The sequence below is a fragment of the Cinclus cinclus genome, chromosome 1 (assembly GCF_963662255.1).
Source record: "Cinclus cinclus chromosome 1, bCinCin1.1, whole genome shotgun sequence".
Classification (NCBI taxonomy): Eukaryota; Metazoa; Chordata; class Aves; order Passeriformes; family Cinclidae; genus Cinclus; species Cinclus cinclus.
Genome location: NC_085046.1, coordinates 126,111,744 through 126,125,674, shown reverse-complemented (window position 1 = coordinate 126,125,674; position 13,931 = coordinate 126,111,744). Strand labels below are relative to the sequence as shown.

The 13,931-nt window shown below is 34.9% G+C and overlaps 1 protein-coding gene across 1 annotated transcript in view; it reads left to right on the top strand.

Moving 5' to 3' along the window:
- The window catches only part of MMP16 (matrix metallopeptidase 16), a 161,750-nt gene extending 148,057 nt beyond the window's left edge, over nucleotides 1–13,693 (top strand). The window contains exons 8-10 of the mRNA XM_062502793.1: nucleotides 4,723–4,873; nucleotides 8,758–8,873; nucleotides 13,359–13,693. Of these exons, the coding sequence (XP_062358777.1) occupies nucleotides 4,723–4,873; nucleotides 8,758–8,873; nucleotides 13,359–13,693 (602 nt within the window). The remainder of the gene's footprint in view (nucleotides 1–4,722; nucleotides 4,874–8,757; nucleotides 8,874–13,358) is intronic.
- The last annotated feature ends 238 nt before the right edge of the window (nucleotides 13,694–13,931 follow it).

The window sequence follows — 13,931 nt, the reverse complement described above, 5'->3', positions numbered from 1 at the left end:
GAATGATAATAAGATGGCATCAGAAAGACACCTTTTTATTTTTTTTCTCTTTTTTTTTTTTTTTAATGAGAGAATATGAATAGTAAAATTCATCCTGTCTACCTTTGGGAATTTATATAGTTCTAAAAATGAAATTGTGAAGCCATCTGCACTGTTGAATGTTATGGTAAACCAAATGTAGCAATAGAAAGGCTGCTGTAAAATTCATACTACCGGTGCCTCCATCAAAACATTCTACTGCACTTACCCCATGTCCTGACAGTTTTATATTGAAAAATAGATTTACTGTACTTCAGATCATGGAACAGAGAAATGACAGAAACTTGATGTGGGAAATAGGGAATAGGGGAAAAGGAACCATGAATATTAATTTTAGGATACTAGTAAAAAGACTAGATACAGGCTTGAAAGACCAAAATTAAGAGGAATATTGACTGGAAAAACCAACATTCAGGATTAGATATTTCATTTTTAACTTATATAAATTACATGTAATTGTTTAAAAGTTCAGGAAATTATCTCACCACTCTAACAAAGTGATTATTTGCCACACACATTAATTGCAAATAATATGGACAAAAAAAACCCCAGAAGCACAATTATTCAGAATTCAAATTCTATAAAGGAAGAACTAGTTACTAAAAACTTGTTGGCAGTAGTCAGTAGGAAGTTAAAAAGTCTGAAGAATATCTAGAATATTTTAATTTTAAGTGAAGCATAGCAATACAGATGTCCTTTATTTCCAGTATTTTTTTTTTTTTGGAATTGTGAAGATGGTATTTGAGAGACTTCAGATAATTCTGTGGTTCATCCTTCTCAGCTGTTTCCCTACAGTGATGATATTTAACAAAGATTTTTTTCTAAAGAAGACATTTTAGCTTTTTTATCACTTGCTTCACTCTCAGCTTCTGACCTTGCCAGTCTGCTTCTTACTATATTAGACCTTACATTAGGGAATAAAAGCAGAGAGATTAAACATTCTGAAATTTCAGACTTCATGAAACGTGTGGTGCTTTATTCTCTGTGAGAATAACAAACCTAACAATGAGACCTTAAAAATCAACTTTGTAAAAAAAGCACAGTGGTGATTTCTGCTAAGGGCATAGGTTCTGACTCCAAAGAAGCATTAGTTATCTATAAGAAGAATAAAAATATGACTAGTTTTGTCATAATTCTTTCCATTATGATCACAATTAATCAATTTTTATTGACTTTTTATTAGTAGAAGTGGAATATGAGCTACATGAAAGCATATTGACTATAGCATTAGATTGTACTACATCTAAAGTTACATAAATATGTTAGAAATAAAATTATCCCATTCTCATCACAGCTGTGCATCTTTTGCACTGATTTTCAGCTTTAACTTCTCCTAACATTGGGTTCTGATCAATATTCTGTTGATCAGATCAATTCTCTGATCAACAGTCACCCACTTTCCTCCAGGCAGGAGACAGACAAAAAAATGCCCCAAAACAACACGACCAACAACAAACGTCCTAAAACCTCCTCAAAAAAAACCAACCAAACAAAAAACTGAAGTGAAAACTGCCAGCCAGATGGAACATTTGGATTCCTTATATACAGTACTTCTCATTAACAATCAACACAGTTACCGCAGACTAAACATGTCTTCTAAAGCAAATGTTAAATAAAATTCCTCTAGTTAGCATTAATAGGCCTTGCTCACATATGTTAGAACCCTCAATGCTCCCCTGTCTCCTCAGAATACAGTTAAATTTACCTGTTCTCTGTTTTCTAAGAAAGAATTTGCTTCTTAATAAGAAATTACATGAAGAATTCAGTTTCTTAGGTCTGTTCCCACATCTACACTTTCCTTTTACTTCAGTATATCTGAATATGCAAAAAATACATGGCTCAGTGGTGCTGTCACTTACAATGGTTTGTGCATAACCATTTTTTATTTTGGTATGACCTGATCTTGTTAATATTTAACTTTGCCTCCTTCAGTATGGCTGATAACGATCTATTCATAACAATTGCTTTGACTTTTATTCCTTGTGAGGCACTGAGAAAAGTGTTGGCATTACATACATCACAGCATATGCCTCTTGATGCTGTGCAACAGCTGTCGTTTTGAATGATCTTCTGAAACAGAAATGTGCTGGCCCGGGATCATTCACTGGATGCCATCTGTTATTCACACCATAAGTACCAGCTAGTAAAGTCCAAACCACATGACTTCTCTCTCCTATCATTGTATTTGAAACTGCCATTAACATCTGAAGCCTTCTGTGTCCAGTCACGTAAATTGGCAAGAGATAAACCACATGGGAGTAGGGACAAAGAATGTTTGAAGATGCTCACCTCAGTCATTATTAAACCCTATAAGTGAATTTTTATATGGCATCTCAGTAAAGGTAAATCTCAGGTTAGTAATGGCCTTAATCCCAGATCATCAGAGAACTCCGTTTTCCATGACTTGTCTTCACAGATCTCTGGGTCTCTTTTATTTTCAGTACTTCAAATAGCTCTGTACATACTCATACTTTGAGTCCTTTTTTCCTTCAACTGGCAGGGGAGAGAAAATGGATCTGTTGAGTAAACTGTAGTGTCTGTGCTTGAAAGTGGGTGACAAGCAGCTGTAAAGAAGCTGATAAAAAGATTAACCCTGGAAACCCAGCATGGGAGGGATGGAAACTATACCCTCTCTTGTAATTAAAACTCTGATAAAATGAAAACATGCTTTAAATCACCACAGTACAAACAGAGAGATGAAAAAAAACTCTTCCTTTAAACAAACATTTAATACCACAGAGGCATAGCTAAAATATAAAATCAAATGCAAAACAGCTCTCTGGATTTTCCCTCTTGATGATTCTGGCAAATACCGGTCCTAGGTGTTTGGGGTAATATTGCATTTCCTTATAAAATATTTATGCAACACAGTATCTTAGCCTCCTAAATCTGTATAACAGCCTGTCTACCCATAAAGGTAAGTACAAAATCTAATGTGAACAGTCATGATTTTATCCTACATCCTCTTTCCAAATGTGTTTGAGCAAAATTTGTTTTCAAACTTTTCCCCTTATATTTTAAACATCATTGTCATGCATAACAATGGATAGACCAAAGCGAAGAATCCCATAAGGCCAATTCAATATATATGTTCATGGATCCTGTCTAGATTTTTTTGTGATTTAGCTCAAAGTGGCCATGTGATGTCAAACAGTATCTTCTCCTTCAGTGTAATTATTACTAAAAGTAGCAATGCTTTTTGAAAAAGATGGTGATGGTAGTGCTTTGAAGAGAAAATAAACACATGGTTCTTTCACAATGGAGCCTATAGTCTAGCCTGAGAAGAGTGTCCTTGTGGTCTAGGGGACATACACAAAGAGAAGACGGGCATCAAAGCAAGCTCCTCAGATAAGAATGTAAATGCAAATTATGCTCCCCTTTCCTATTTCCAGGGAGCATATGGGGATCTTTATTCCCTTTTGTCAGCCAAAGCTGTCTATGTTTGGAAGAGAAGTCTCTGCTGAAAAGACACAGGTCAGAAGTGAGTTTTGAAGAATTAGAAAAAAGCAGAAATGTAAAAAGTAGAAGATAGTTGCAAGAATGGGGCAGGTGGCACAGTATGTTGAGAAGTCCTTAGGGGGACAACAAAATTATCAGGAAAATATTGGACTGTAGGCTTAATATGAGATGGTGAAGTAGGTGAGATAATCATGGAAGTGTTCAGTGAAGAAGGGCTTGGCCAGGAAGCTAGAGGAGAACCTCAAGATTGGAAACTGGAGTTGTAGGCTGGTGAGCTAAGCTGTTCAGCATCCCCTCCCACAAACAGGGGGCTAAATAAATCTAGACTAAAACCACCAGTGCAGCTGCTACTTCTCTAGGCATGGATCCCTATGTACACAAAATATTTGTCTAGTAGCTGCAGTTACCCCTCTAGCAGTAGGGGTTTCAGCCACTCAGCACTGCAGTCCAGGAAGCCCTAGACAGTAACCTGAGTAACCTGGGTAATCTGAGGTTTGTGTCGATACTATGCTAAAATCTACTACTTTGTATTTCAGCACTTAATAAGTCAGTTGGGTGATTTTGAATGATTTGTCACCTACAGACAAAGCTTAAGTCCTACTGCCACTGGCAGCCCCCATCATTTTCGGAGACAAAAGGTTTTCACCTTTGGGACTTCAGATTCTCAGTTTCCTGTCCCTAAGGAAAATATGTTTAAAAATTAAATTTTATGGTTATTTCTGAAGTAATCATACATTCTTTATAAGTAATTTAACTTCTTGAGGAGAAATACAGAGTAATAAAAGTGTTTGGTCCCTGTGAGGCTTGCCATTTCTATTTTTTTGGGTGTGTTTTCTTAGCTTATTTTCTTATAAAATTCACTCTTCCCTCATGAAACATAAAAGTGCTGCATAGTTTTTCTGTAAATGTATTACATTGTTGATCATACAGCCTTGTAAGATTATTTCATTTTTGTTCCACTTTTGAGCTCTACATAGTTGGTATCAAAATATTCTGTGGACTTAGTTGAATAAAGGTGCTTTATAAATGCAAGATATCCATAAGGCATATTTAATTTTGCGTTATCTGTAGTGATGGAACATTTTTCATTTCATTGTATTTGGAAGAACTACTACTATAGACCTTTGGGAGTCTTTCTTATTTCTTAGGAGTGCATTAACATTTCTTCTGACAGTACTGATGACTAACACACATATATATGTGTATGTATATGCTTTTGTACAGGTAACAAGTTCTGGGTTTTCAAGGACACTACTCTCCAGCCAGGTTATCCTCATGATTTGATAACACTTGGCAGTGGAATTCCTTCCCATGGCATTGATTCAGCAATTTGGTGGGAAGATGTTGGAAAAACCTACTTCTTCAAAGGAGATAGGTTGGTATAGGATTTCTGCAAGGGAATAATTCAGTGGATATCAACTAAACATCTTGACCTCTTCTTCTGTCTCTCAAAAGGATGAATCTAATTCCTCCTACATAGATGGCTGTACTGTTTTCACATGTCTTATAACCTAAATTATATTTGTGAATATCTTGGAATGGGTATAAGTATATTCAGTAGAAAAGTTACATTTTAGAAGTCAACAGGCAAGTCACAGTTGTGGCAAATTTTTACTTAAATATTCAAAGTGATGTGTTTATGTACACTCTTACCTGTTTCTTTTTATCCACATTTCTAAACCCCAGCACATAAGCAGGCAAGGCATGATGCAAACCTTTTAAGGTCAGTGAAAATGACTTCTTTGCTATTATTTAATAATGAGGTAAAAAAGGGAACTCAGAGCTAAACCTGGGAGCTAGAGAAGAATTTGAGCATTTTCTTGGAATTACTTCTTAATAAATCTTATAGGGACACATATTTGTGATTATCAATAATAATAAAAAACAACACAACCCCCCAACAAGAAGACAAGCACAGGAAAAAAAGTAAAATCCAAGGTTTTTTCTATTCCTGAAATACATGTACCAGTCACTTAGTGTCAATATCTTTATTTACCTGTCAATAAAAAGAAGGAAAGGAATATTTGTCTGCTTTATAGAGACATCAAGAAAGTTTATTAATTTTTTTAACACTGCAAGTTGTCTGAATGATGGATTTTACAGGTTTTTGGTATGGTGCTATGTTTGTTGATTGATGTATCTCTGTGTAAATTTTGTGTGCTCAGAGACAACTTAATCCTTATTAATAACTGTATTATTTCTATTAGTCTTATTAAAAGTATGATAGCCTTTGTTACTGCGTGGCACTTAGTGTTGTCAGACACTAATAGTATTCATGGCTCACTTAAGAAACAAATTTAGTAGACACCATAAAATATGTTTAGGACGTACAGTTTATCATTTCTTAGCAGTACTGTAAAAATTATAGAATACTACACCAAATTTTATGGATAAAGCTATTTTTAGTATTTAAAAATATATAGCTCTCCAATGCTCATGGTGAGGGAAGTAGATAGCTAAGTCAGATTTTTTTAATGTTTTAAAACAAGGTATTGTTTCATGCAATCAGTTTCCATAGTGAGTAGAAGAAGCCTAAATAATTTGCTTCCTATGGTTGAGTACATTTTCTAAAAAATTCAAATTCTTTTTAAGGTAATAATTTTCCACCTCCACATACATATTGTAAAAATATGCACATTAGGAATATTTTGTGAATTTTACTTCCTTTAGGCTTTATTCAGCAATGTCCTTTTATATTTCCATGCATAGGCAGTTGCTTATATTCAGGACTTTCCTAAAACACGATTGGTAATAACAGAAGACAAAAAGAACTAGCAGAGAAAACAGGTGCTGGCAGAAAAGTTGCTACTTAGAGCTAACAAGCACAATGAAACTCAGCAGGATATAAATGCAATACAGTATGTTAGAAGAAGATTGAACATGAGCCTTGCAGAGATAATTGAGCCATTACAGGATATTGACCATCAGTAGGAATAAACCCTTATAACAGTAAGTTTCTCAATGTGCATTGCTTATGACATCAGATATTGGCTATAAAATAAAAATAATAATAAAAATGACCAAACAAAAAAATAAGGAAACAAGAAAATCCCATTAACCGAGCCAGTAAGAAGATTTAAAAGTCAAACCAGTAGGCAGTCATATGTCTAAAGCAGCTGATGTATGGAACATTGCTGTTGTTATTTGATATTATCAACGTCAACACTAACAATAATTTTTCCAAATAATTTTATTAAACCCAAAAAGGGGAAATAATTGACTACTGAAAACATTAGTCCCTCTGTCATTCCTATCCTACCAAAACTGAGTCATTTGGGACTAGAAGATAATAGGTTTGAGGAACTTCTTGAGTCATGTCCTTGTTTATGCCGCTGTATGGTCCAACTGGTTTTATGGATTTTAGAGTTCAAATCAATGTTTTTTTTCTTCATAAAATTTAATGATCCAATGGTTCAGGATATCGTTAAGTAAATAGGCTTAGGTATAGAACATGGTTTAGCAAATATTTTCCAAATTCCCTTTTCCTAAAGCTATGTAGTAGACTTTCATTTTTTTCTCCCTCTATTATTTATCAGTCTTTGAGCTACAACAAGTTTATTTAGGCTTCAAAGCTCAACCCATCATTAGGGAGTTTGTTTGTGAACATTTGGCATGCCAAGTAACATCAAGACTAGGCTTTTCCCCTCCTTGTAGGCATGTTCATTATTCCAGCACAGATTTTTGAGGTAGTGTCATGATCAGTCCTTCCCCAGTAGGATTTCTCATCAATGATGAAAACTCAGAAGTTTTGTGATTTCTGAGTGTGCACTGAGTACGTCCTCAAAGACTTTTAATGACAAAGTGTATCTTTGAAAGTCACTTTGGGCTAGTGGAAAACTAGAGGTTATTAAAAGAAGGAGCTCAAAAAGGTGAAAAGACTGGAAGAGAAAAAGGAAAAGTGAGAGAAATTATGCAAGACAGAAATAGAGTTCTGGAATAAAGGGATAGAAAAACAAAATATATTTGTTTAAAAAAAATGCAAACTAAAGACCAAGAAACTTTGAGTTAAAAGGTTAGGAAGAACTGTTTCAACATTAATAATGTTAGAGCTTTGTTTACTACTACTTCTACATGTTGTTTCTCCATGTAAACTTTCAAAGATATTGCATATCCAAATAAAGAGCATTGTATTGTTGATTGGTAGCTGATGTATATGTGACTAGATTAAGAATTAAGGCTATAAAAATTTAAGCATAAGAAAGAAAAAAAATTACAAATGTCTTTTTAATCTAACTTGCCAGCACTTAACCCACTTGAAATCTGCCATCTTTTAATTTCTTTGAAAGTTTAAAGCCAGAGAAATGCCCTACAGGGAGAAATACTGAGGAGTTTAGACCACTATACTTTTTAAAAAAAGATTAAAATGTGATTCAGTTAGAGTGCCTAAGTACCTTCACAGCAGTAAAATATCATCCACTTAAGAGTTTTGTAATATATGATGATCATAACAAGGATTTCTAAAAACTGAAGTCAAATGCATTCAAATGAGAAGCAGGGTCAGGTTTTTAGCAGTAACCAGATCATCAATGATAGTGATAAAATGATACTCTAAATAGATAGAGTAAATCAAAACATAAAATTACCCACCAAAATACTAAGATACACGGAGGATATTAGAGATGAAGTATTCTTAGAACCAGCTTCTAAGATATGCATAGCAATTTGATTAGCGCTAAAAGGAGAAAAAAAAATCAATATTATCTGTAAGTGTAAATATTTATCAGATGTTCAGGATTACTAGAATTGCTTGCTGAATCTTTTTAAGTTTAAGAAAGGCTGGATGGAAAAAAGGTGCACAGACAGGTTGAATTTTATAATACACTGCATCTATTTAATGATAATGAAATTAAAAGCTAATGTAATGCATACATATGAAGAGTTAAATTAAGATTGCCGGCAGTATTTTAATCTGAGTCTACTGTCACTTGCATTATTACAATATTATGAAAAGCATTAATATACACTGTTTTTTTGCACGTGTTGCTTCTCTCTGTGTCACTGTGCAAAACCCCTAGGCATCAGAATTGTGGTGATTATAAGTGAGTTCCATGCTGGTTTAATTGTTGAAGTGCAAATATATTTTATCTTCTATCTACTTACATGAACCAGCAAATAGATTTATTTGTAATCTGGTAGTGTGTTCAAAGAAAGATTCCCACTCGTAGCTAATGAATGTAGCAAGTGTAGGAGGGGGAAAATATAAAGTTATTCATCTGCTATCTTATAAATGTGCTTTTGTTCCTTTAAAAAATATTTCAGGTACTGGAGATACAGTGAAGAAATGAGATCCATGGACCCTGGTTATCCCAAACCAATCACAATTTGGAAAGGTATCCCAGAATCTCCTCAGGGAGCCTTTGTCCACAAAGAAAATGGTACGCAAACATGTTCTTGCTTTAATGATTTTATTAATACCCTTTATTTAAGAGAGAGTAGTGGAGGGATGATTGACTATTCAGGCTAAGTAGTGAAGGAATTCTTGATATCTGAACAGAGTATTTCCTGCTCTGGAATTGGCTTTAGTGATAATGGATCGTTGTTTGCATGTGCTCTTTAACCTAGGACTGAAAAAGCTTTCATATTTAGTATTATAAACCTTACTTTCCATTCTTTTTTTTCCTCTGTCTTAATTAATTTTGTTCTCTGCTGAATTATAGTGCCTCTTAAAACAAGCTTCATAAATACAGTATATCTGCACTGAATTTTCAAGGTGTTGGCTTTTTAAACAGCTTAGAAGGTATTGCTTTCATTCTCAACAGCTAGCAAAGGGAAGCAAAATCTTTATCTAAGCAGAAATATCCCAATTAATTTATCTAAATCAAAGATGTCATAAGTCCATGATGTAGAAACGTAGATAATAGGGATTTTAGGATGATGTATTATTACCTTTATCATGATACATCATTACATGCCTAGAGCCTGGAGTCTCAGCTGGACACATCAGAAAACAAATGAGTGGCAAAATCTCCTCCATCTTAGGAGAATTCAGTGCTACCCAGGGGATGGTGGCCAGCTGCCAACAGAGCCCTCAGTTGCACGAAGTTCTTAGATCCTTTTGATGGGAATCAAAATATGCATTGTTGGACAATTGTTGTATGGCATATATGATTGATTTATTAGTATGTCTGAAATTTATTCTGTTTGGCTCATAAGACGGGACACATCTATTGCCATATAATTTTAATTTCCTTTTAATAAGAAAATAAGAAGATTTCTTTCCTTTTATAAAACATTTTAGTCTCCTCTTTCAACTTCTTACTTGATTAAGTAATTTACCATGGAAATGTTTGGGGTTTTTTTTTAAGAAATATGTTTAATTGCTTCCTTGCTTTGTGACTGTTTTACACAGAAGAAACCCTATCTGTATTTTGGCCTTTTTGCTAGACTGAATTTTTTATGTTGCTTTTAACTGGAAAGTAGGTCAATCAAGATAATATTCTGCATACATCACACTCAATAATTAACTGTTTTAAAATACACGTATACGTGAAAAGAGTCACAAATGTTATAGAAATATATATACACATATATACATCTATATCTGTGCATCTATCTATCTATCTATCTATCTCTCTGTCTATCTATTTATCTATCTATCTATCTATTTACATACTTTCTGTACTGAGCTCAGGTACACATGCCTCCCATTAAAAATGAAAATTATCTTACTGTAGCACCCAGACCACTGAAAGCACTGCAGAGGCAGAGCACACATTCCTTAGACATGAAAGACTTTTGGTTACATAAAAGGCACTTCTCTTTCCAACCCCAGTGCTTTTGAGTGGTTTTGATAGTCTTGCTGGACTCTTTGGATGAGGAGGTTAGTAAAACATGTGAGATTGTGGAGGAGGTGAAAGGAAAGAGGGAATTCTTGAGCGTCTCAGAAATCCCATAAGGGCCCCAGGGCAGAAAAAGGGACTGAAAATGACACCATCAAGTTCCCAAGAAGACCACTAAGACATTTTCCCTGAAATCAAGAAAGTAAAGTCTTAAGAAGCACTTCATAACTTTGCTGCTGTTTGTGTGGGGAAAGAAACAAAAGCAGATGCAAATAAGAAATAACACAGCTCAGTTGGAAAGAAGTTGATAAAATTTTGCCTGAAACTGCTTTTATATCTTTAGACAGAAGCAGAGTTGATAAAGAACTTTTACTATAAACCTTCATAAGGATACATCTGAAGGCATGTCTTTCAGGGAATCCATTTTATTTTAAAGTATTTCTTTTCCCCTTCTTTTGTCTTTCTATTGCAAATGAGCACCTACGGTAACTCTGGTCAACAGAGGTTTCCTTCGGTGATGGCAAAAATTTTGGTAATTTGCATAAGAGTTTTGGAAAGGATGAGGAAAACCTATTCTAGGTTTTTCCTGCTCTAGTCATTATTCTGCCTCAGTATTCTAAAAGCTTGGTAAGGTACAGGTGCCATCTTTTAAACTCGTCCGGCTACTTCCCATGTTGTGATTTGTTTTCTAACACTGTGGTGCAAAGTCTTGGGAGGGAGTGGAGAAGAAATTTCCTTTCTATTGCTGCACAGAATCTGAGATCACAAAAGTTCTCCAAATTGGAGAAATCGTTCTTTCTACCTTGAGAGCAGCACAGAAAATTTAACTTTCCAACTAGAAATTCTGCTAAAGTGGATGGTGGGGCAATTTTTAGGTAGAAGAAAGAGAAAAGGTGGTCTACTTTATTAGTCCACTGGCCTTTTTTGCCTTACACTTGCTACATAAGTAAATTTGAAATAGTAGTGATTGCTAAGCTGTTCAGTGCTTTGGGTCAGGTATTGCTCTCACTTCTCAGTGACTGGTACCTAGAAAATTGTGAGGAGTAGCTCTCAAAGCAGGCTTAACACATCTAGCAGATTAGATTAAATCACTTTCAACAGTTATGTGAAGTCCTTTGTTCTGTCAAGAGAAGCAGTACAACTATTCAGTCTCTTGGAAATGTCCTTCTCTGCTGCTAGCTTCCATCTTAAAGCTGTAACTGACTATTATCCTGGTTCCTGCCTCAGCAAAAATGGCAGAAGAGTTTAAACTATGTTCAGTTTTCCATTGGAAAATGTGCTCTAATTGAAAAAGATGTATTGGATCTCTAGCAGTTGGCAATTCTTTTGCTGCTTTAAGAATTTTAATTTGACATTTTACTGCATATCAATTACTACTAAATAAAGTCTGTATTTTGACTTAACACTCTACCCCTGCGTACGCATACATGTATTCTGCACATATCCATGAGTGTAGATTTAGAGGTGTCACATATATATACAGTCTCTATATGTGTATTAGAGTATTGATAGAGATAATACATCAAATTTCCATACTTGAAATATTTATCCGTGGCCAGGATGTGCAGTACTTTGGGAAAGGCATATTGTTATATGGAATACAAAGACAGGGTAACTGTGGTTCAAAATACTAAAATTTTGCATTTGATAATACTTTTCATTAAAACTACAGATTGCTTTAAGAACTTTATACATGCTAAGATTTTAAAACTTCATCATATTTAAAGAATACCAGTCCTCTTTTAGGTTTTATTCCTGTCAGAACAGAAGGCATTTTCTGAAGAAGTCTAGCTACTCTTTTGATACAAATCAGTAATTTTTATGGTGGTGGATTTTTTTTTCTTTTAGTTGTATTAGATCTTTCTATAAATCTACTACCATATTTTCAGGTAATGAAAATGCAAGGGATTAAGGAAAGAAAGTACCTTTTCATTGGCTAGGGAGGCTATTTAAATTACAAAAATATCTAATGTCAAAGAATGATGAAATATTCAAGTTTTTGGAAAAGTGGTAGTAGGTGATGAAGAATTTTCCTACAGTTTGAGCTGCAAAATAGACTATCAAATATTTATTTTTTTTTTCTTTTTTAATTTTAGAATTTAAAGAAAATAACTAATGATTGAATAAGCAGTTAATAATGTTATCTCCAGGTAGGCAGTTACCAGCCTTTTCAGGAAGCATTGTTAACTACAAATAGTGCCTAATGTGTCTTAGTAGCCTTTAATACTGCAGGAAATATGAGATATACAAAGTGAAGATAAGAAAAAAACTAGCTGTTTCCATTTAGCTCATAAATAGTAGGAGAAAGTTCACCCATCCTGAAGGCTTGTGTCTTGCCAGATCAATGCCATTTTTCAGCTGAGATAATAAAGTAATATAGATTTTTGGCAAGAGTCAAGTTTTTTTCTCCATTTAAGCATACTTAATAATAACATTGGGTTGTGCCTGAATGAAAAAATACCAGGTCTTTACAGAAAACTTCAATCTGGTTGCATCTGTTTTCTCATGTGAAAGATGCTGTTATTTCGTCCAGTCTCCTTCTGAAGGAGCCTATTGTCACAACAATAGGCTGTGTGAGATTAAAGAGGGTCGGTTCTAATTTCTGGATAGCATTGCATAGCATAGCATTGCAATTTGTTTCAGGAGACTTCCCAGCTTGAACAGGTGGGAAAGATGCTTTAAAGTCCTGTCCCTGAGGATTCCAACTCTAGTTGGTTTTTCAGTGAACGAACAAACTGGCCAAACCTTGACTTTTCATACACCGTATTCTCTGGAATAATTTGATTATTTTTTGTAGCAATGAAAGAAAATGAAATCCCCATTTACTGAATGAAACAACAACTAAAGAAGAAACAAACAATAAAATCAAAACCAAACCAAAACCCCCCAACTCAATGTTAGATTTCTAGAGACAGTAAAGAAATATTTTTATTAAATATTTAAAATACCTATAACTGAAGTATATTCCTTATGTGTTTTGATTTTTTCAATTATGAAAAAAATGAATACCAGTAATTTCCGTCATGGTATTTTTTGCATGATTTCATATGACCATGAATAATTGCTACTTTCTTCTCTCAGGCTTCACATATTTCTACAAAGGAAAAGAGTACTGGAAATTCAATAACCAGATGCTCAGGGTGGAACCTGGCTATCCCAGATCCATCCTCAAGGATTTTATGGGTTGTGACGGACCAACAGATCGAGATAAAGACCGACACAGCCCTCAAGATGATGTTGACATTGTCATCAAACTGGACAACACAGCCAGCACTGTGAAAGCCATAGCCATCGTCATTCCCTGCATCCTGGCCTTGTGCCTCCTTGTCTTGGTTTACACTGTGTTCCAGTTCAAAAGGAAAGGAACACCCCGCCACATACTGTACTGCAAACGCTCTATGCAAGAGTGGGTGTGATGTAGGGTTTTGGTATTTTTCCTTTCCCTCCCAGGAGTTTGTGGTAACTTGAGATTCAACACAAGAGCTGTTATGCAGTTTCCTAGCTAGGAGCGGGCATCTGTCAGTCTGAAACAAAGCTGATCTTTAAAACCCAGGGGTTGCCTGTCCTGCGCTTGAGTGGCGATTCGCTCAGCTGGGAAGCTTCCATGATACACAGTATCTGCTGTTTCTTCAGTCCTTTGTCTTTCTTTGTCAT